The 23,112-nt window shown below is 39.2% G+C and overlaps 1 protein-coding gene across 1 annotated transcript in view; it reads right to left on the reverse strand.

The window, feature by feature from the left end:
- The window catches only part of prune (prune exopolyphosphatase), a 53,488-nt gene that overhangs the window by 10,800 nt on the left and 19,576 nt on the right, over positions 1–23,112 (reverse strand). Inside the window, exons 3-6 of the mRNA XM_034691547.1 lie at positions 5,586–5,687; positions 3,692–3,891; positions 2,771–2,937; positions 1,500–1,634 (exon numbers count right to left, since the gene is read on the reverse strand). Coding sequence (XP_034547438.1) covers positions 1,500–1,634; positions 2,771–2,937; positions 3,692–3,891; positions 5,586–5,687 — 604 coding nt within the window. The remainder of the gene's footprint in view (positions 1–1,499; positions 1,635–2,770; positions 2,938–3,691; positions 3,892–5,585; positions 5,688–23,112) is intronic.

Genomic DNA, 23,112 nt, shown 5'->3' on the forward strand with positions numbered 1-23,112 from the left:
GGGAGCAAACCAGAGAGCTACAGAACTTTTTTTACAAGGTTATTTTGGGAAATGCAGCACAGGGCCTGGGTTGGAAAGGGACCTGGTTCACTGCGATAAGACATAAACTTTGTAAACTTTCTATACCCTTGTAGGCTCTACCGGATGAACTAGCGGACCTATCAAACTATTTGAACTTATATGTGTGGCCAGCAATTTTAAGAAGTTTGCATCCTATTTGAACCCAGAATCTAATTATAATTATACAATTATGGGGATGGTAGAGAGACTTTGTGTTCACATAGAGGATTTTTGTCCATTTACACACTAATGCCTTAATGGTTGTCATATTGACTGTAATTTGCTTTATACAGCTATTTTACGGCTCCTTTATGAAATGACAATATGAGGAAGATGATGGAGAACTAGAAAATTATAGATAAGATACATAACAAGATATAAATACAATAAGACAAGATATAAGCTCTGTGATCCAAAACATATGTGTTGCATGTCATTTAGGGATGTAAGGGTATTGTCAATTTTGTGACATAGCAAGAACAAAACTGTCTTGATGACGTCATGGACCAGTGACGGTATGAAACAATAGGTCTAGTATAGTTTTGGCTCAGCTCCACTGGAGCAGAGTGGAGGGAAGTGGGAGCTACAGAGGCCATTATACCATGCATGCCCATCATCCTTTCCACTCTGCTCGCTGCCTCAGATGTAGTACAGTGAAAATAGTGGACACCAGCGTTAGTGGTGTGGAACTGCTTGATTTTGAAATTGAGGATGCTCCAGCGACTTTTAAAACTGTCTTGTGGAAGCGTTTCCGAGGGTCACATAATGAGAGACGAGAAAAGGTGACAGACAAAAAAAAAGGAGTATATAGCCACTGCCAGACTGCGGTGACCTACACGTTGGGTAATATGAGTAATATGAGAAGCAACTTGGCAAATTGTCCCTCCGAAAAAATTTCTGTATATGCAAGGATAAAAAAATCTGGCAGGTCAAAAGACTCTTAAGGAAGTGTGCACAGCCTCACTTCCCTGTAACAGTGCAAGAGCTCAAGAGGTTGCAAGACGTATCCCTGTAAATAAAGCCAAAGACCCATCAACATTATCTGTGGTCAGCTACGCAGGATTCAGAAGGTTAGTAAAAACGCTGGAGCCAAAGTATAAAATCCGATCATAACAATACTTTCATCAAATAGTATTACCAGATCTCTGTAAAGACACAAAGGCTGGAGTTACACAGAGCCACAAGCAAGCAGAGTGCATCTCATGGATGGGTGGGCTGCATGAGCTACTCAGAGCTATATAAATGGCATTTTTTTCTCTTCATTTGTCTATTTTTTTAAAATATCACACTGAATATTCTACGGTGAATTGGGATCAAGGGATTATCGTATCATAAGATTTTGATATAGTTACACCCCTAATACCACAACATCTAGTTCATGTATAAAATTTCCTTGTTCTAAAAGTTTCAAACTGTCCTGTTTTCCTTCAAATATGCACCTTGGAGCTTGGCATCATCGTGTCGACCAGCAGTGACATCACTCTGAAGCTCCAAAGATCTTGCAAGCTCCTCAAGTTGCGATGAGCGACGGCCACGTTTTATCCAAAAAGCTTCACTTTGTAGTCGTAAGGCCTCTGCAGACACAGTAACAGAAACATAAAAACATATGGGTGCATCAGGTATGTAGACTCTGCTTCTTGATTCTATAAATACAAGTAGGTTTTAATAGGTCCAATTGTCACATGTTGACAGTTAACTTGATGGTGTTGTTGAGGGTTTTCTGTGTTCAGAAACCAAACTACCCACTTGGACTTGTTTAGATGTGAGAAAGTAACCAGCACCAGAGTTTTTTTAAAATACAGCCTTGCACCAAAATATTTGAAAATCAACTTATGGAGATAATCACCGATATTTAAATAATGTTGGAATTTGGTACTATGATGATGTGAAAAACTAATATACCAAGTATTTGTCCTAATTTTAATAATAACAACACAAAATTATGCATTGTTGTTTAAACTGACAGACAAAGGCAATCACCTTCAGTATGAAGAGTGTGGCAGGCTGTGTGTGAGAATAAAGAAGTTGAGTTACTGGTCCCTTCAGGAATCAATGAACTTCTAATTGCACTGTTCAAAGAACTCGAACAGAGAAATATGAGATCAGGACTTAACACAGAACATCAATGTCCTGCTCTCTTCTTCTCTCTGTGTCTCTGGACTTGACTTTGCTCTTTTCCTCTCCCTTCATCACGCTCAATGCTCTCTTCATCTATCAGAAAATTCTCAGCTCATCTATCTGTTATTATTACTTACTATTATTAGTATATGACCCAAACTAACAAAGATTTATGCATGGTGCAGAGAAACTCACAAATAAAGCATTGTGCAGTTCATAGTTTTGTTTTGTCCTGTAGCACATTTTTCACAGCTTTCTCCATTATTGGCATTCTTTTAATCTTTTTTAAATGTTTGCAGATTTCTCTTTGATATGTTTGACAACTTTCCTTGCTATGTGAGAAATGATTGTCTAACAAAGCAGAAACAACTAGAATGACTTCCCCAACTTCACAAAATAAAGAAAAACTCTATTTAATGAGCTCTGTGTGTCTTTCTGCGCTCCTCCGTACTCACACTCGCCCGCCCCTCATCTCTATCCCTCTTCATCTCTCCTGGTGGGTGTTAAGCGAGTCATATCAGGGGATTTGTGTGTGTCCTCCCTCACCGCCCCATTACACCCCCCTGGGGGTGCGCCTGTGTCTCCCCCTCACCTCCGAGAGTGTCCCCTAGCGCTGCTCCGACATGCTCTGCTGCTTCTTGAAGAATCTCCCTTGTGACTGTTGTCACGGCGGACTGTACCCCATCATCCCCTGCATCCTGCTGTCCATCGTGATGAACCACTCGCAGGATGCTGGACTGCAGAGTGTGATACTCAGAGCTAGGAGAGAGAGAGAGAGAGGGAGAGAGAGGGAGAGAGAGAGAGAGAGAGAGAGAGAGAGAGAGAGAGAGAGAGAGAGAGAGAGAGAGAGAGAGAGAGAGGGGGGAGAGAAGGAGATATGAAAAGCTGCAGGGGAGGGAGAGGTGATTGTGAAGAATTTGCATAAATACAACTCCCCTTTGGGTCATGAGTGATGAACACACACAAGCCTGAAATGCACATGCTAACACACTCTCAATCTCCTTTTTGCATCAACAAATACAGTCTTGTAAGCCAGAGCCCACTGTGTCTGCAAATGTTTGCAGTTAGCCTGTGTGTGTATGTGTGTGTGTGTGTGTGTGTGTGTGTGTGTGTGTGTGTGTGTGTGTGTGTGTGTGTGTGTGTGTGTGTGTGTGTGTGTGTGTGTGTGTGTGTGAGAGAGAGAGAGTGTGTGTTTGTGTGTGTGTGTGCGTGCGCTTCAGCTTCACACATTAATCAGTGTTGTCCAGTGGAACATAAAACTTCCTAAATTCACTGAACCCTCTTTCAGGTAAGTTTTAATAACTCCCCCGACATCCCATCTATTAACAGTTAAATACTGCTTGACTTTTTCTGTGTGTGTGTGTGTGTGTGTGTGTGTGTGTGTGTGTGTGTGTGTGTGTGTGTGTGTGTGTGTGTGTGTGTGTGTGTGCGTGTGTGCGTGTGTGCGTGTGTGCGTGTGTGCGTGTGTGTGTGTGTGTGGTTTGACACAATTTGCATCCGCGAGTGTGCTTACCCATCCAGCAGTCCATCTCTCAGCAGCGTCAGTGAAAGTTTTCCTCTGTGATGAAGCCTTATGAGGTCTATATCATCCCTCCACAGCAAGGAGCTCTTACTAATTTTTACCGTCTGCAGATACCTCGCTGTCTCCCCGGGCAAAGCATCGTCACATCGGTGGCCACACAGCACCGGCACACATACTCCACCTGACGGTTCCTTCCGGGGTGCACAGACACAAACACAGCACATGAAACAGGACACAATAAACACTGAAAAACAGACATGGGGTCAGATGTTCCAAAAAAGTTCTTAGATTTACATATTCTATATGATTAGTTTAAAATATAAATGTAAATGAAGTATGTTGCATGATTGATGTATACAATCTACAAATTGGAGAGCTTCTGTGAACAGTTGATTTTCTACAGAGAAGAAACAGACATAGAGGACTGCTTTTAACCTTGCTAACATTCCACCTCTCACACTTATGATTTGTAAAGCTAAACTTGAGCTTGTACTGATGGCAGCTGGTCCAAATGTTTTTTGAATAGAAATAGCCGTTTATTTTTGTGCTGCTAATATCTGTTTTGTCAGTATGTTATTATTTTAGGGCTTTTATTGACCACAGTCTGGTCCTTGTAATATCATTTTTATGATATGTCTGCTCCTCTGTTCTGTGCCTATGCACTCATCAATAAAGGTGAAAAAAATTATATTTGCAGACATAAAGATAAAGCAATAACAATGTTGCAAGAGTCCAAATGATCGCTACTTATCAAAATATGGATCAAGGAAATAGAGCAGTGCTCTGAAACAATATCATATTCAGCTCTGGCTACAACTCAACATGAAACATTTACACAACCTAAATAAGATTGCTTCGTTAGCACTAAATTCGCAGTCAGAAAAGTATAGTCTATATTTGATCTGAGGATGTATTACTTATGAGTTACTTCTGATTGACCTATAAATTCACACTGTACTCCCAAAAAGCAAAAGGCACAGGAAAAGCTTGCAGCGGTAAAAAAAAAATGCTGATGGATGTGAAACAAGTCTTGAAATATCAAGGGAAAAAAAACAAAAAACAACAACCTCTGTTCATACAGTCACTGTTTGATGTTAATGTACAGTACCAGTCAAAAGTTTGGAAACACCTTCTCACTCAAGGGTTTGTATTTATTTTAATTATTTAAAAAACTGTAGATTAATACTGAAGACATCAAAACTATGAAAGAACATGGAATTATTTAATTAACAAAAAAGTGTTAAACAAACCAGAATGTTTTATATTTTAGATTCTGTAAAGTAGCCCCCTTTTTCCTTCATGACAGCTTTGCACTCTCTTGGTATTCTCCAAGTCTGCTTCATGAAGTGGTCTCCTGGAATGGTTTCTAACTAACATGAGCCTTGTCAAGAGTTCATTTGTAGAATGACTTGCCTTCTTAATGTGTTTGAGACCATCAGTTGTGTTGTTCAGAGGTAGGGTTAGTACACAATGGATAGCCCTATTTGACTACTGTTGTAATCCATATTATGGCAAAACCATATTATTTCATAGTTTTGATGTCTTCAGTATTAATCTACAATGTTGAAAATAATTAAAATAAATAAAAACCATTGAATGAGAAGGTGTGTCCAAACTTTTGACTGGTAGTGTATAATTTTGATTTTGATCGATTATTAGGATTTTTATGCTAACTTCAAAACAGTATGCAGTTATGATGAGTATATATTGTATGCTGTAAAGAAGTAGAGTTTAGAATACAAAGATTGGGAGAGATGGTTCAAATTTAAGATACAAAAGTTCAAGCTGACATAAACGTTAGAATACTGTAAGTTTGACCAGCTGAAAAAGTTAAGTTTCCACACATGTTTCAGTTTGAAACCCAAACAGACAGAATTCATATTACCTGGCTGAGGTGCAGTGCAAAGCACAGTGTTGCAGCCACAGTATCAACATCTGGCTCTGGTCCGCCTAAAACAGCATGGACGGGATCCCCTGATGTGTCCTCCTGGAAACACACATAAACATATATAAGATTATTGTCAGTAGGTGGTTTTTAAATATGTCTTACAAGAAGTCAGTCAGTGATATTTAACCTTGTTGTCTTCAAACATCCAACAAAGAGAGCAGGTAACAGTACAGTAGATAATGTGTTTTAATTGCTGATCAAGCTGCACTCTTTGTAACTCGTGAGCTAGGTTGACTATGTTGGATGACTGCAGCATTCTCAGACCAACTGTATAATTCATTAACAATGATATTATGATGCTGCAACACTGAGCTCAAGTTTGCAAGAGAACACAGTTCAATGTGCACTACACAAGATGGAAATCAGAATAGCAATGGTCTAAACTAGCTGAAGAAATGCTTTCACTGCTATCCCAGAGTAACACGCTTTGTCAGAGAAGTGATGAGTTCCATTAATTTCACTAAGCAATGCAGACAAACACTCCTCATTTAGTGTAAGTGGACATTAATGACGACTACATTACAGAGATCAACATCCATCTCTGGGATAAAAAGGCAGAAAATTGAGTTTCTCCCCTTTAAGATAGAGCACATCTTACGAAATCATTCCAAACTCATGAGCATAAAACACAATAGAGTTTAAACAGGGTAAGCATGTGGGGTTAAAATTTGCCTTTGTGGGATGTAAAACAAAAATAAAAAAAATCAAGGCATCCAATTTAATCAAATACTTCTTCATTGAAGACGCTACACTGATAGCTCATGATGTTTGGTAATTGGGAACAAAATCACCCTCAACCATTCCCAGCTTGTACTGTTTCTGTGTCAGTCTGTAATGTTTTATCTAAAACAAATCAGCTTACTCACAGCCCTGCAGCCTGTACCATTAATCAAGAAGCAAAACGTGGAGACAATGAATATCTCATCTATCTCAAGCTCATCTTAATGGGCTTGTAGGATTCTCTGGTGGGAGAGGATTGAGCATCGGAAAGAAAGATGTAAGTTTAGAGGGACAAAGAAAGAAAGGAAACCTTGACTATTCCTGTGTCTTAGCTTGATTCTTGCAGGTAGCCCAAATTGGTAACTTTATGGTTGGGAGTGGGGTTGGGGTAGTAGATGTAGATGTTTTTTGCCATTATACCAACGCTTCATGTAATTACAGTATTCACTGTGTCAACCAATGTGTGGAATAGAACACACTGGCAAGCAGAAGAGTATGAAGGAGCTTCATTACTTGCACGGAGATGAAACCAGTTGTGTACCAGTCTTCTGATATATGCCACCAAACTCACTTGCAGTCAATTTTCCTCAAAATTCCCTGCTGCATTCTTACATCGCTCAACCCGACTTCTTACAGGGATTTTACTAGAGGGCTGGCAGGATGAAAATTCCGCCATCTGCATTCACACAGCTCACCCCAAAAAAACTGCTATACGTTGTAAGGAGTTAGGTACATTTGTACAGGTATGATTCACTATTTTTTCAGGTTCATTTTAGGAAATGTTGCCTTTATAAGGCAGGTGTAACGGACAAGAATTCTGATTAAGGAGGGTAGTGACGCATTACAGGGCCCTTGGAATACCACTGGTTTCATGGCAGTTCAGTGAAATAGACTAGAAACAATCACCTAAAACTGTGGTGGGATGACAGGTGATTAGTTATTTTTTATCCTACTGCACAGTAGATCAAATGCAGCAGCTACATTAAAAGTAAAAAATCTATGTAAAAGTTATGGTTTGGTTTAGAAATTGGTAAGTAGTAATGCAGTGTGACGTTAATGCATGTAAAATCTTGCAAAACACGGTCTTCTGAGGCTTTTAAACTTTTATTTAATTAACCCATCCTGCTTTCTCAGAGATTGCCGTGTAAGCTTTGCTAACACTAAGTACATTAGTTTACATGTGAAATGTATAATGGACTCTTGTGAGTGAAGGCATAGGTGAATAAAGTACTGGTAATGATGCATGGAGGAAGAACTTGGTGTCTTATTTCTGTTCATTGGACCTCACCATTGAGACCATTGATGAGATGGAGTGGGAGAAATGGGAGGCTAACATACAGAGAGAGGAGAGAGGTTAGAGACTCATGATTAGAGTGAGAATGAGGGAGGAGGGAGGTTGGAGGGAAAGAGGCTTACGTAAAAGGGGCTAAGATATAGGGAGCTGATTGATGAAGGGCAGGAGAGAAAGGATCAAAATGGAGGAGAAACAGGTGAAAACATGCGACAGAAAAAAAGAAGGAGAAGAAAGGAGGAAGAAATTAGATGAATGAGAAATAAGATGAGGGTAAAAGGAGAGGAAATGGAGAGAGTGGGAACATTTTCAATAGGGAATTGAAGGGAAAGATGTGAGCGTGTGAGAGAAACAGGGAGAGGGGGAGGAGGTCTGCAGCCAGTTTCTACATAGGAGAGAGAGAGAGAGAGGGAGAGTAAATCAATACTGGATGACCAGAGAGGGAAGAGATGCATTAGCTGGAGAAAAGGCCACTCAGTGTCTGTTATACTGCAGAGGGAGAGCATCGCTGAGTGTTTGGTGTGTGTGTTTTCTGTGTGTGCATGAGCGTGCATTGGCCATCTGATATCCTTCAATCTGAGTGCTCCGCTTTCTGAGCTCTATCTCTCTGTTTCTCACGGTTAACCCCTCTCTTCTCCTATCCTTGTTTACTCCCTCCTCTCCTCTCCTCTCCTCTCCTCTCCTCTCCTCTCCTCTCCTCTCCTCTCCTCTCCTCTCCTCTCCACCTCTCCTCTATTGGCCAGCTTTGGAATATATTATGAGTCTCCTCTAGATGCCCAGCTGCCTCAGCATATTTTCAGCCAAACCTCACTCTAAAATAGAGAGATTTATTTGCTTACAGTAAATGGCTGTTATAAAAGCCGTGCGGTGGTTAAATACAACCTTAATGTATCGTGTTACACTAAAAGTTTGCATTGGTAGCGCTTACAGAGAAGAGACCATTGGAGAAATACAAACTGACAAGCGCATTAGACTGTAGTCTACACACTGAATGATCCAACAATAACACATTTCTTCTTTACTTCTCATTTCTGTGAAAATCTCACTTTCCCAACTGCCCTTTTCTGTTTTTTTTAAAAACATCCCATACCACTCACGTCTTGAAGATTTGTGCTCACTTTTTGTACAAGAAAGAAAATAAAAAACACTTAAATACCCTTTTCTTACAACGAGAGAAAAGCAAATCTCATAAGAAAAGGGGGACTTATTAATTAATGAAAAGATGTATTAATTTCCTGATGAAGAACCTGTCAGTCCAAGTGTCTTAAAATTTTTCCTTTTGGCTCGGTTGTTCTAATGAATGCTTTTAAATCATCGCCCATCTTCATCTCACCACAGAAGTGTCTTGAGAGACCGTAAAAGCAATTTGAACCTCTTTTATCTTGCAATTTGTTAAACCTCTCCACTTTGTGCCATAGCAAACGTGCAAGCGTGTAACCGGATGAAGAGTAACAAACACTTACACGCCGTAGACACATATAGTGTTTGAAAATGACTTATTCCTTTTAAGACTTTGAAATAAGTTAATCTGAGGTCCAGGCATAAAGCCTAAGTGGTGCCAATAGCCTTTATCAGATATGTGTGTTAGTGTGCAGACTGAGAAGGACAGATCCTGGAAGTACACTCAGCACATTGCCTCAGCTTTTTACCATATGATGGAGCTATACAGAGAAAAACTGAGCGAGAAAGAAAGACAGGTGCAGCACGCACTCAGAGACAAGCCAATTAGAGGTATGGATGTTCTGGAATAGGGCCATCCAGAGAGCAAAGAGAGAGGGAGAGAGGGAGACAGAGAGAGAGAGAGGGAGAGAGGGAGAGAGTGGTCAGCAAAAGAGCAAATCATCAGAGTTGATATTGGAGAGCCAGAGGAGAGAGATAACGTGTGTCCATGTGCACAGTGTGCCGGTGTGTGTGATGGTTGATAATCATGACATGTGTTACACTTTATCTTCAACTGCCATGACACTCATCAGCTGCTCTCTTTATCACTAAATTTGCCAGCTGTGCTCTAATCTGCAGATTTGCTTCTTTGATCTTTTACTCTCCTCAGTTATCCCTGTGTTTATGTGAAGTGTTTCTTGGATAAAAGCTCTTATGCCGTTGAATTTCACTGCAGACAGGCTGTTCATCCTGTACGAATGTTTGTCGTGCTGAAAGTCTATTTACAAGAACAAACTGAATATTCTGAAGACTGTAAATGCAATGAATTTATGAAATGCTTTAACTGAAACAAAATATCTGGTATCAATGCTGCTGCAAACATTTTATGTCTTACCTGCCTGTATTTGCACCAGCCTACACGTGCACTCAAACATGTGTACTCATTACCCCTTAGGAGAGTCTTGAACATACTACAACTGCCAATTTATGGCATAAGCATCCCCCATATTCACACATGAGCCATTTATCTGCCATCACACATTAGGTTGCTTTCATAGGCTGTTTTCAAAACCGCCTGATACATACTGTCTATGAATGTAGTATGCAGTACATACTGCATAATGCATAATGCAAACTGCATTTGAAGGTAGTATGTAGTATGACTGTTCTGCTATGCTGGGCCAGGCATCTCTGGATTTCCTGTTTCAGAAAGCAGAAGTAAACAATGGCCAAGCTGATAGCAAAACTGCTTCTGTAGCATGTACTTATGATTTAAAAAGTTAAGAAGTGGAATATGGTGGCATTAGAAGACCGTGTTTTACAATATGGAATTTAATCACCTTCACAGCACCTAAAAACTGAGTGACTTGACCCCTGTCATATATGGAAAAAAAAGAAACTAAACGTTAGTGTTTATTGTGGGAAACAGTATGTGAGGGAGACTGGTCCGCTGCATACTGAGAATATTTTCCCGAATCAGTACGACATCCAGGTAGTTTTGGCATAATGCAGATTTTGCTCTTGTTCACATACTGCATACTATATACATCATTTCGGCCAAATTAGTATGTACTACTAGTATGGCAAGCGGTTTTGAAAACAGCCATAGTGTCACCCAGCTGCTCTACAACTTTGTTAATTGTGAAAAAGGTGGGGACAAATAATCAGAACAATAATCACACTGAATAGAGGCAGTAGATAATGAAAATCCTGACATTAGAAAAAGTCAAAACGATGTTACTGATCACTTTTACGAAGGGATGCAAGATATGGAGCAGGGTCATCCAATGCTGCAAATTCAATTATTTTAGTTTTTTTCATTTTTGTATTCTAAATTATGTTTATGCACACCTTAGGGTAAGAAAAGCTAATATTAAGATAAACATGACAACATCCATTGGTGTCTGAAGATGAGTTTTGAAGCCTATTGATGGCAGTGGCAATGTTGGAAATGCTGACTCAACCTAACTTTTAGTCGACCTAGCATAAGGCAAAGTGGTGGAGGTGAGGCGGGCTTTTAACCTCCTTGCTGACAGCTACACAGTGTCTGCCTACCAGTCAAGATAGCCATGTCCCAGAGTTATATCAAACTCATGACTTTAATATCTTCAAAAGTAATAATTCACACTAATCATCCTCTAAACAGAGTGTGTGGTTAGAGAAATTAGCAATTCAGACCAATATCGTTTTTGGTACCAGGCTGTGAACACATTTATTTTTGCTGTAAAGATTAGCTTTTAGAATAGCTGTATGTGTGACTTTCAGGGCTTTGGGAGCCAACCTCAAATTGACACTAAAGAAACTACAGCTTGAGCACTTCCTCTTTGGCGTTATTTCTAAAGACTGTAAGTGTCACTTGATTGCAGCTGTACTTGTTCTTCTTCTCTGTTTCTAATGGTGGATAGCATACCACCATCCACTGTGTCAGGATGTGTAGGCTAAATGACAGCAACTTTTATCAGATTATTGGAACAATAAATTATATAAAACATTATCTTATTCAGCCTGATATTCATTGTGCACCTCTATTTATACAGGAACTAGAAGCTAGAAGAAGAACGTTTAATATTAATAAGAAGTTGCAACTTTCTTCCTCTATACAAATGCACACACTAGTTACATCAAGATTTTTCTGACAGGAGCTGCACAGCCAAATTCAGCCCAAAATGAAAATCTAAACCAAAATCCTTAACGAAAATTCACATTTTTAATGTTTGCATCTATTTTGATTACATTCTTTGTTAAGATTTCAAGACTTCAAGAGCATGTTGTACCACTATTACTAAAGCTGCTCTTACCAGCCTGCTTTTGTCTTGTACACATCAATGCCATCACCCAGGCATTTTTAGCTATGAAGAATTCGGTTTAGGCTTTATGTGAATATTTGAGCTTTAACATGCTGAGACAATTAATGCCTTACTGCATTTGACAACTGTATAAGATAAGTTAATGCACATCTACATTCTTTAGCTGTTGATGGAGATATTTTTAGAAAGCACTTTGAACAGCCATTAAAATAACTTAATTGTAAGTTTGTTTTGTTAACTGTGGTTTGCAAGTTCAAAATAACATTGCTGAAACTCAGTGTTTCATCTCTAAAGTGCCCAAAAATGAAAGAGAACTTCAACTTCAACAAATCTCTGACTGCTGGGCATTAGCAATTGTTTAATCTAATCACATGATATTCATCATGCAGAAGAATATCATGTGAATTTCCCCAAAGCTCTAGATCAGCGACATGTTGAGAAGGAAACCTACCCCTTAAAACTTTGGGTAACAAAGGGAAGTATATCTTGCAGATGGTTCCAATTGCAAGGGATTAATTGCATGTGACTGATAATAATATCCTAAAACATGGTAAAATCCTAGGGAAATAATGTAAAACAAGTGTGAGCATGTTCAGACATGTGAGTCTGACTGTGTGTGCCTGATTCTGTGTTGCTTTGTAATGCATGAAAAACAGGACCCTAAAGAGTGAAATCCTTACAATCAATAATCAATAAAGTACACAGCCTCATTACTTAAGTCAAGGTAAAGATCCTCCTGGTCAAATATTACTCCAATACAAGTGAAAGTTGCTCTGTCAAATTATTACTTGAGTTAAAGTACTGGAGTACTTGCTTTTAAAAATACTTAAGTATTTAACGTACTTTTTAAAATATCTCAAAACTTTGTATTTTAACAAAGCACGATGACAGTCAAGAATACATAGGAGTACATTCTGTTACATCATGTTTATTTAGAAAACATTACTTGAAATCTCTACAAACTATACCATGGAATAAAACTGAAACTAAGTTACTCCAATAACAGACAACTTAGTTTGAAATGTTCATCTTGGATGAAACAAATGTTACGTAGCTCAGCACACTTTCTCAGGTTGGACAGTGAATTTTTGTACGTTTGGGCAGAGTGGGAAACAGGGAGAACATTTCAAATGATACGTATCATTCTTCATTTCAAAAACCTCTAACACAGGCTGAAGATATGGACATCGGTGCTCAGGTGGAGAATTATAGCCATCATTACCACCTCTAAATGAACTGCCTGATCTGAGTGAAATCTGCTCTGTGTTTGCTCCACGTTCAACCGTGGAGACGCACGATATACAGGTACGACTAAACCACTAAGACAAACAGAACTACACAAACACTTTTTGCTGTCTTAGGGATCAGATTTCAGAAAAGAGAAGGAAATTTATGAGCTTACTTCAAAGCAAAAGTAACTAGAGGACTGATAGAAATGTAGTGGAGTAAAAAGTACTATAATTGTCTTCTGAATGTAGTGGAGTAAAAGTAATAATTTTCCCCAAAAATAATACTCAAGTAAAGTACAGATACTCAAAAAATGAACTTAAGTACTGTACCCAGGTAAATTTACTTTGTTACTGCCCACCACTGAGCGTATTTGCCCTTCAGTGGTTGACAGAAAGACAAGAGTCATTTCTGATCAATTTCTGATATTGATAGGTGCCTGGAAAAGCTTTCATTAAAGAAATGAAAAAAGGTACAACCAACACCAAAGCCAAATCCTGATCCATCACAGATACGATATGTTGAGATTACAGTTTTTGTTCACCTCTCAAAACCTTTAAAGAACACTGTCATGGCCACTGATGATATGGTCATTTCGTTAAATAAGCAGAAGCAGAAGAAGTAGTTTTAGGGCCCCTATAGCTCGGGGCCTTAAAGCACAAGTATCATCTTTGACAGAGCTCCTTGATGTGACCATCTGCACAAGTGTTGCTCTCCTGACAGTCTAAATGTATACACACATTGTACACAGACAGGTAAAAAGAAGAGACACATATTACAAAATGTGTGCCTCAGAGGCTCCACAGTCATTTAGTCTATGTACATTAGGTTGTATAGTATGTGCATAATGTTTTTTTTTTGTGTAAAAATGTGTGAGCAGATATCAAGCTCTGGATCAAATGCAAATTATGAGTCACTATCTGCAGAGCAACCAGATAGCTGTGAAGCACAGCCTCTGGCTAAACTTGTTGATGTCACGCCTCCCCCTCAGTAGCAGTCAGCTCCTCATTCAAATTCACCCACTGATGCTCCTGTAAACACAACGAGCTCATTGTGCGGGGCAAAACACGCCTTCCTCTCCCCTGTTCTGTCATATTTGGAAGATCTACAGGTGCTTTGGGGACCGTGACAGGCTTTTTGCCGTGCGCTTTTTCAGCAACAGGAATGCAGCCTGTAGCACGGTGGTATGGTCTCATGCCCGTCATGGTCTCATTCATTACAGCCACAACCTGCGATTAACTCACCCCGAGTCTCCTCTGGACCCTCCGCAAATACTCTTCCATGTCGGCCTGCGTCGCTACGGCGTCGCTGCAGATCTCTCCATAGACCAAGTTTCGACAATAAGGCTGTGTGTGAGTCTATACTTGTGTGTGTGTTTTTCCTCTCCGCTTGCAAGTCTCCCGCTGTGCTCGCACTGCAGCACTCTCTGCTGCTGTGGGTCCTCCCCTCCTCTACGGGGTGAACCCACAACACCGAGCTGTGGGTGTGACGGCAGGAAGAGGAGATCCGACGGAGGCGCGCACCGTGATTTAACCGCGTTCCCTGCGGTACAAAGACCCCCTTCACGGCTCTCACATAGACACACATACAGTACTAACACACCTTTACTACACTGTGCAGTCCATAGCTTCAGCGTCCACCAATGAAAATACGTACTGCATGTCGGGAATGATAAACAGACACGCTCCAGCACCACGGACAGCACCCTTTCACTGCCAGTGGATTGACTGTGATTTCAGCACCTTCACTGCACAGGGGCGGAAAAACACTTATTGGTTAGACGCTAACTAAAAATAATAATAATAATTTTGATATTCTGCCGCAATGTAATCATCACCAACCACAGCCAGGTTCATAGTGCTCTGCGAGAATGTATCTCTGGTTCGTGTGTGTATCTGAGACAGGAAGCACTTTAATTAACCTGAAAGATGACCGTATGAGTAACAACCAAAGACAGAGAACATCAAAATACACACTGTCACACACAGAGAAACACACACACACAGTCACACACAGAGAGAGAGAGAGAGAGAGAGAGAGAGAGAGAGAGAGAAAGAGAGAAAGAGAGAGAGAGAGAGAGAGAGAGAGAGAGAGAGAGAGAGAGAGAGGAAAGTCAGCCAGTCCCTCAACTTTAATATTCAAAATAGATAATACATTTATTATTGGGTCATGGTTTCACTCTATCTATCTATCTATCCATCCATCCATCCATCCATCCATCCATCTATCTATCTATCTATCTATCTATCTATCTATCTATCTATCTATCTATCTATCTATTTAATAGTTTATAATGTGATAATTGTATAAAACATAACTTTAATCAGTATTCACAATGCAATCAATATATAAACTAAAATATAAAGATTTTGACACAGGTTATAATGTGCTAACATATGGCAAATGTGTAATAAACCTTTAAACTGCCTTCCTTATGCTGGTAAACCAGTCTTTATGTGTAGACCTGGAGACCAAAATACAACCATGAAGGTTTAGGAAAGAGCTCTAATAATGGTAACCCTTTGCCAGAGCTGGTCGCAACGTTTTCTCTTAACAGTTCTCATCAGTCAAATAAAGCTTAGCACAACAGTTAATCTCATTTAAATCTATTGTACAAGTAGAACAAAGAGTCAACTCTTGTAGCAGAACAGTGACAGCATTTGTTTCTCTGTAGAAACCATTTGTCAATCATCCAATAATGACCTTATAAAACACAAAAATAGCCCTATTACAGTGCACGCTAACTTGTCTGTTATTTAGGCCAGGATTGTAACACAAGAACTTAAAGGGACTTATTTCAAAACGTATGTCCTCATGATTGTGCATGTAACACTTGGGAAAGAATATTTAGGTATGTCGGGTCAATCCTCTGCAGATAATCAGTAAAAGCGCCACAACGTCCCATACAACAACAAAACCTTCTGATTTATTTATTCCTTTATTCAGATCCCCATTAGCTGCCACTAACGCAGCAGCTACTCTTCCTGAGGTCCACATAAAACAAACATACAAAATATACATGAAACACAAAAACAGAAAAAAGCTACAAATATGAAACACAAGAACAAAAAAAATGCTACAACAGGAAATACAACAACTGAAAATGCAATAAACATAACAAAGAAAAACTGTGAATGCTATACAGACATAAAATAGAAAAACAGGATAAGCTGGAAAAGCTACAACAGCTTTCTGGGTACTGTGACTGTGTTGGTCTCTCACATACCTTATTTGTGAGTACAGACAATTTGGTTGTTTACTATAACAGATATTCCGAATAAAATTTGCAAGGTTGCATGCCAACCGCTTGTCTACTCTGAGCCATGAAAGACTGGCATACATACTGTCTATACTCCGCCTCACACCTGATGGACAGGCCAGAGCGAGTCTTGCAGCTTTGTTTTAAGCTATTTGAAGTTTAGACAGATATTTTTTGGCTGCACCCGACCAGACTGGTGAGCAGTAATCAAGATGAGATAAAACTAGTGCCTGTGTCACCAGCACTATAGTGGCAGGGGTAAGAAAAGGAGAACATCTTCTATACATGATATCCCATAACCCATTTTCTTAACAATGTTACCAATATGTTTCTCCCATGTTAACTGCTCATCAAGTGTCACACCAAGGATCTGCTATTGGGTCTGCTATTGGCAGCTGAGAAACTCTCGTTTGTTTTTCTTTTTTTTTTTTTTTTTAAGTTATATTTTTTGGCCTTTTGCCTTTATTTGAGAGGACAGCTGAAGAGAGACAGGAAATGTGGGGAGTAGAGAGTGGGGGACGACATGCAGGAAATGGTTGACCGGCCGGGAATCGAACCGGCAACCCCTGCGACGAGGACTGTAGCCTCTATATGTGGGGCGCTTAGACCGCTAGGCCACCAAGCGCCCCTCGTTTGTTTTTCTGAAGAGGTAATATCTTGGCAGATTTCCAAACCTAGGGGAATAGCCCCTCCTTCAGATTCAGATTGAAAATATGACATATAGGCAATGATATAATATTTGAAACAACTCTAAGTAACCTCCCATCCAAATGATCAATTCAAGCTGGTTTATCATTATGTAGGTCATCAAGTAGTTGTTTTTGTTACCTTATCAGCTTGAATAGGTTGAAAATCGAAAGCACATTGTTTTTCTTTCATGATGGAGTTGGTTATTATTTGAGTAGACATACAACCCCCACTAGGGGGGCTCATTTTATTTCGCAATTTGTCAACTTTGTCTGAAAAATTATGACTGAAATGGTTTGCAATGTCCTCTGGATTAGTTAATAATATTCCATCCACTTCATTGAAAAGAGTGTTGTTCTTTGCTCTGCCCATTATGTCATTTAAGGTTTTCCAAAGTTTGTTACCATCATTCTTTTGTTCCTGAATTATATGTTGATAGTATACTTTTTTCTTTTTCCTTTTCAGCTTTGTAACCCTATTCCTCATTTCACAGTACTTTTGCCACTTTTCAGTTTCCTTTGAGGCAATAGCCGATTTCTTCAGCTCATCTCTTTTACGCATACACTCTCTCAGTTCTTTATCACACCATGATGCTTTTTTTGACCTTACTGTTCATTTTCGTAGTGGGCCACAGAGAGAAAGCTCAGTAAATAACTTGAGGGCTTTTTCAAGCTCATTTAGAGACAACACTTTCGGTTCCACCGAACATTCTCAATATCTGTGGCAAAATTATTTTCACTAAACATTCTGTATGACCTCTTGTAGAGTGCTTTAGGACCGATTTTAGGAGTTTTAGCTTTCCTTACAATGACCACTACATTATGATCACTGAAACCCACAGGGACAGATGCTGCTTTGGAGCATAGTTCACTATTATTTGTATATATGTGGTCAATACAGTTGGCTAAAATGGGTTTACAGTAAGCAAGATGAACCTCCAACCAAAGAGCCTCAATACAAGGAGCCATCAAGTCTGGTCTAACCCTGGTGGGGATATGACTTTGTACATAGATTGCTACAACTCCCCCCAAAGATTTTCCTATCATTTGTAAAAAATGGATAGCCTGATATGGCTACCCCCATGTCTGTTATCGATTGGTCTAAAAGTGTCTCTGAGACAACAAGTAAATTGATATTTTCACTAGTATAAACTAGATACTTCATGAACTTTGTTCCTTCAACTCCTAACATTTGTATGATCAATTCTTAACCTTTTTTTTTTTGGTAAGTCCAGTACCAATTAATATAAACCAAGGAGCTCCCACACAGTAAAAAAATATAGTGGTTGTAGCCAATGATGGAAAACATAGATGCCTTCTGCTTTTTTACCCAAGTTTCATCCAAACCAATAATATTGAGATGTTACTTTGGTGATGCAGAACGGGGCGGATGCACAACCAGCCGGTCATATTCTAGGTAAGCTATGTTACCTTGTTTGCGTACCTGGGTTAGGAGATCTTTCCTTATAAGACAAATTCTTTCTGAATAGTCTTCATTAATGTAGAGCTTGGTGTCCTTCAAATTTTTGGCTTTTTTAAGGATTTCATCCTTGTCTTTAAATTTGAGGAGCTTTACCACCACAGTTCTAGGACGGCCTTCCACTTCATACTTCCCAGATCTATGAGCCCTCTCCAGTTCAATGAGAGAGGGATCCATCTTAAGGTGCTCTGATATTAGTTTTTTTTTTACTTTAGTCTCAGTTTCCTGCTATGTTTCAGATTTGGAGTCAGGGATTCCATCAACGAGAAGATTATATCTTCTTCTCGTTTAAGCTGAATAAAGAAAATTGCAGTTTGATTTGCAGTGATATTCTGTTATGATTGGCTTTAAAGTACATAAAGTATAGTCCTTATAATATTATTTAAACGTGCAAAAACAGGGTCCAAATACATGGAGTTGTTTGAGGTGGACTGTCCATAAAGTATGATGGATGTAGTGATAGGAGCCATTTAGTGTGAAGCAATGTTGAATGACCTACAGTTTGCCTCTCTGTTCTAATCACAGACTGTATTTTAAAATGTACATCATCAGAGTTCACGGACTGTGAACCCAAAAAATTTAGAGCTCCCTCTATTGACTGGTTTCAGTACAGGTCATACTCTGCCTACTCCATTATAATAGGTTGAACATGGGGCAAGCTATAAAATTCAAATACACTTTTTTTCAAGCATGCTTTCTGTTATCATAGTTCTTATGATGCTGATTTATATTTATGTGTTTATTCAGGTTATTTGATTTTAAATGACTGACGGACAGTTCTGTTGACAGACACGGGCTCCTGCATTGTTCTTCCTGGATTAGCAGATTGAAGGAGGAACAGCAAATGCAATGATCACTAAAACAAGGGTCACTTAACTCACCATAGCCATGCGTGACTGTCTAAAACCAACAGAAGAACCTAGCTGGCTGTGGGCTGTATCCACCTGAGAGATCTTTTATGTCTTATCAGTGAGTTAAATACGTGTTTTGGTTAGTGGAAGAGGTGTGATGTCAGTGCTCCACTAGGTGGTCGCTTCTACACATACCTTGGCTCCACCAGTGCAATATGCCAGAGTGGTCTTTTGGCTTCACATCTCATAATGGGAGCAGCATGGAGGCGTAGTGTTAATTTAATATACAGTCAAGAGCAGGCTAGATAAAGCTTAACTTATTTATAACAGGATACTATTTAAACTTTATTCACTAAAACACTCACTGATTCATAAGTTCCAATGTGTTTTCTGGAACATGCCCAACATATGTAGAATGTGGTACATGATTTAACCAAAGTGTTGTTGTGCCCAGGTTCTCTGAAGTGTTACCTTTTCTTTTGATGTGTAATTTTTCCACGTTGGAAGCATTTCATAAAACACTTCAAGAATAAGTCAGAACTGATTAAACGAAAACCAGCAGTATCAGGTCGAGCAGAGCAGACTGTAGTTGTAGTCAAGGTAAAGTGAGCCATAGACCTGCATGTCCTCCAACTACGATGTTATGCATCTAAATGAATGAAATATCTCTATCTTTTTATTTTCCTGTGATTCTTCAATGTTGATGTAAGACCGCGAGGTCATATAAAACCTATTACAGCAGCTGATGGCCTGTAAAAGCAGCTGTTGGATGAACACAACTCAGTCTGTCATGGCATGTTAGCAGCTAGTTGCAGCAGAGGATTTCTGGTCAAGTCACATATAGTATAAGAATTGGACATGGACACAGTGATGCAACTGCTGTTTTGAGCTTTCAAGCTCAGCATTATGGCCTTCCCAATTTTCAATGTTTTGAGCAAAAAATGTCCACAGCCAGGAGATGGTTGAGCAAGGGGCACTTGCAAACACCAATTCACTAATTTGTTTTCCTGCCTACTGAGTCAGGTAAATAAAAGCATGGATACCAATGACAACTTTTGTGAGCTGATCGATATATAAAATAGAATTTAACTAACCGAAAAGCTCGGGTTTAGACTTCCTGTAACTACAATCAGTAGCACAGCAGGCTATATTACTATTCTGATAAATGCAAGATAATTAATCCAACCAGCAAACAACATAAAAAATACATGGGGTCAAGCTCAATGACTCAAAGATCTTAAGCCTTCATATACAATTGCAAGAAACAGGATGTGAAACCCTTTGGAAATACCTGGATTTCTGCATAAATTGGTCATAAAATGTGTTCTGAGCTTCATCTAAGTCCCAACTTAGACAAACACAGTCTGCTTAAACTAATATCACAAAAAAAAAATGTTTTATGTTTTTACTGACCACACCATGTAAACATTCACAGTGCAGGGTGGACTATGTGAATCCTTGGGTTTAATAACTGGTTGACCCTTCTTTGGCTCTTTTGTGCGACGTATGGTTCACATAAGGCAATGCCTCTTGAAAATAGCAAACTCAAAACTGGTATGTGTTTTTTATAGTGCCGGGCAGCTTTGAACAACACCCCCAATCTTTTCTTATTGATTGGACACCAGGTAGGCAGAATTCAGACTCAAATGAGCTCTTAGAGAAGTCATTAGCCTAGGCGTTCACATAATTTTTCCACTGTGACTGTTTACATGGTGTGGTCAATAAAAACATGAAAACATTTTTGTTTTTTGTGGTATTAGTTTAATCAGATACTGTTTGACTATTGTTGGGACTTAGTTGAAGATCAGAACACATTTTATGACCAATTCATGCAGAAATCAAGGTGATTCCAAAGGGTTCACATACTTTTTCTTGCAACTGTAACTTGGTTAAAGAATCACACCTTGGGAATGGGGAAATTAAATTCACGTTCCAATTGTTAACCATGATAAAGTCTGACGTAAGGTTGAGCAACGTGGAGGTTATCAGGGAATGACTTGCTTTTGGAGCCAGCCAAGTGACCATTTAAGGGAACTGCAGCTTTAAGCACTTAGTTTTGGCTACATTTTCCAGTCTTGGAAGTTATAATCAGGATAAATATTATTATAACAAAAGACATATAAGAGAAAGCAGATTTACTCAAGTTGAGTTTAACATGTAGCTGTTTAGGAAAGTAAGCTGGAAGAAAAAAGTGATTATATAGTAAATTGGCAATAAATTCAACAACATGATCTGAGCGCTTGTTAATTGAATTGATGTTGGGATGTGAGAGAATATCAACAGTGTAAAAATCTGCTTCCTTTTGAATATGTGGCCCACTCTAACAACAACGACATGTAGTTCACTGCCTGCTTTCTATGATACCCATTCAAATTCCATGTTTATGATTTTTATTCTCCTAATTTTCAAACAGCCATGTGGGACCTATACAGTTAACAGTTTGAAAACACTACTGTTTATCCTGTAAAGTCAGTGTGTGTAAGAGGTTCATTCACAGGAAAGTTATTTCATGCATAAGACTAATTATGCAGATTGTATTACTAATTTTAAGAATAATCAAGCACTGCAGTCGAATGCAATTGCCTCACAAACTTATGTCTAAATGTTAGTATAGAGTGAAATTATGGCAGTCAAAATTAAAGCTTAAATAAATCTTAAAATGCATACATTGTGAACCCTAATCTTTTATGCAATGCATTAAGTAAAAGTGCTTTGAATGTTTGGGTCAAAGAAGACACTATTGCAAAGTTTAATCGATTGAAATGTTTGTTCTTTTATGTTGTTGTAAAGGTTTAAATTCAGCAAGCTTAAAACTAAGTGCTTTATACATTACTTAGTTTGCCACAGGGATGAAGTATTATGCTAAAGTTGTACCTTAACTGAATTAAATAACTCATGAAGGCAACAGGCACACACACAGCAGCTTTGATCCATTAATGCTGGTGTCTGCTCCCGCTCTTTTATGGGAAAACGGTGCGATCTGTCGTGTTTTGCTTCTGAACAATTTCTCATTACACAAGTAAGGCTTACAGCGTCTGAACAGCAGTCCTAAACCGGTTTAATTTTCCATTGAAAACAATAGGCCTCGCTAATTGATTTTAATGGCTCTCTCCGCGACGCTGCGCCCCTGATGACTTGGAGAGAGGTCTTTAAGATTATTATTATTAGTATAATTGCCATTACCCCCACACTTTCCCTTTGCAAGAGGGAGACAGAGAAAGAATATCTCTGCCCTTGAGCTGAACAAATAATTATTAGAGACAGGAAACAAACAGACGACCGTCCCTCACACACATACACACACTTGCACGCACACACACACCTTAGACGAGACCCCCTCCTGGCGACCCTCATTCCCTCCGCCGCCCTCTTCTTGCAGCATGCCGCTTGTAATTTATGCAAAATTAATTGATACATCTTTTATAATTGATGTGCTGTAAACTTAATGAGTAATTTATGTAATTAGTCAATTAAGGATAATTCCAGCATATGTTCCGTATGCCCAGAAGGTGTGCTTTACAACTAGTTATTTGTCCAGGAGTTTGGCGCAGGCGAACACTGCCGTAGACTACCTAATTAATTTTGTTATGCAGATCAGCCACGGTGTCTATTTAACGGCCCCCTTTGTGAAAACAGATTTAATATTGATCTTTCCCGGGCGTTTAAAGAGGATGCTTTTACCCGCGTTGGCCTCGGAGGGCCTCGGAGTTTCCAAACTCATTTTTCAGGCGCGAGGAAAACAATCACACAAAGACAACAATAA

This window comes from Notolabrus celidotus, chromosome 9, assembly GCF_009762535.1.
Source record: "Notolabrus celidotus isolate fNotCel1 chromosome 9, fNotCel1.pri, whole genome shotgun sequence".
Classification (NCBI taxonomy): domain Eukaryota; kingdom Metazoa; phylum Chordata; class Actinopteri; order Labriformes; family Labridae; genus Notolabrus; species Notolabrus celidotus.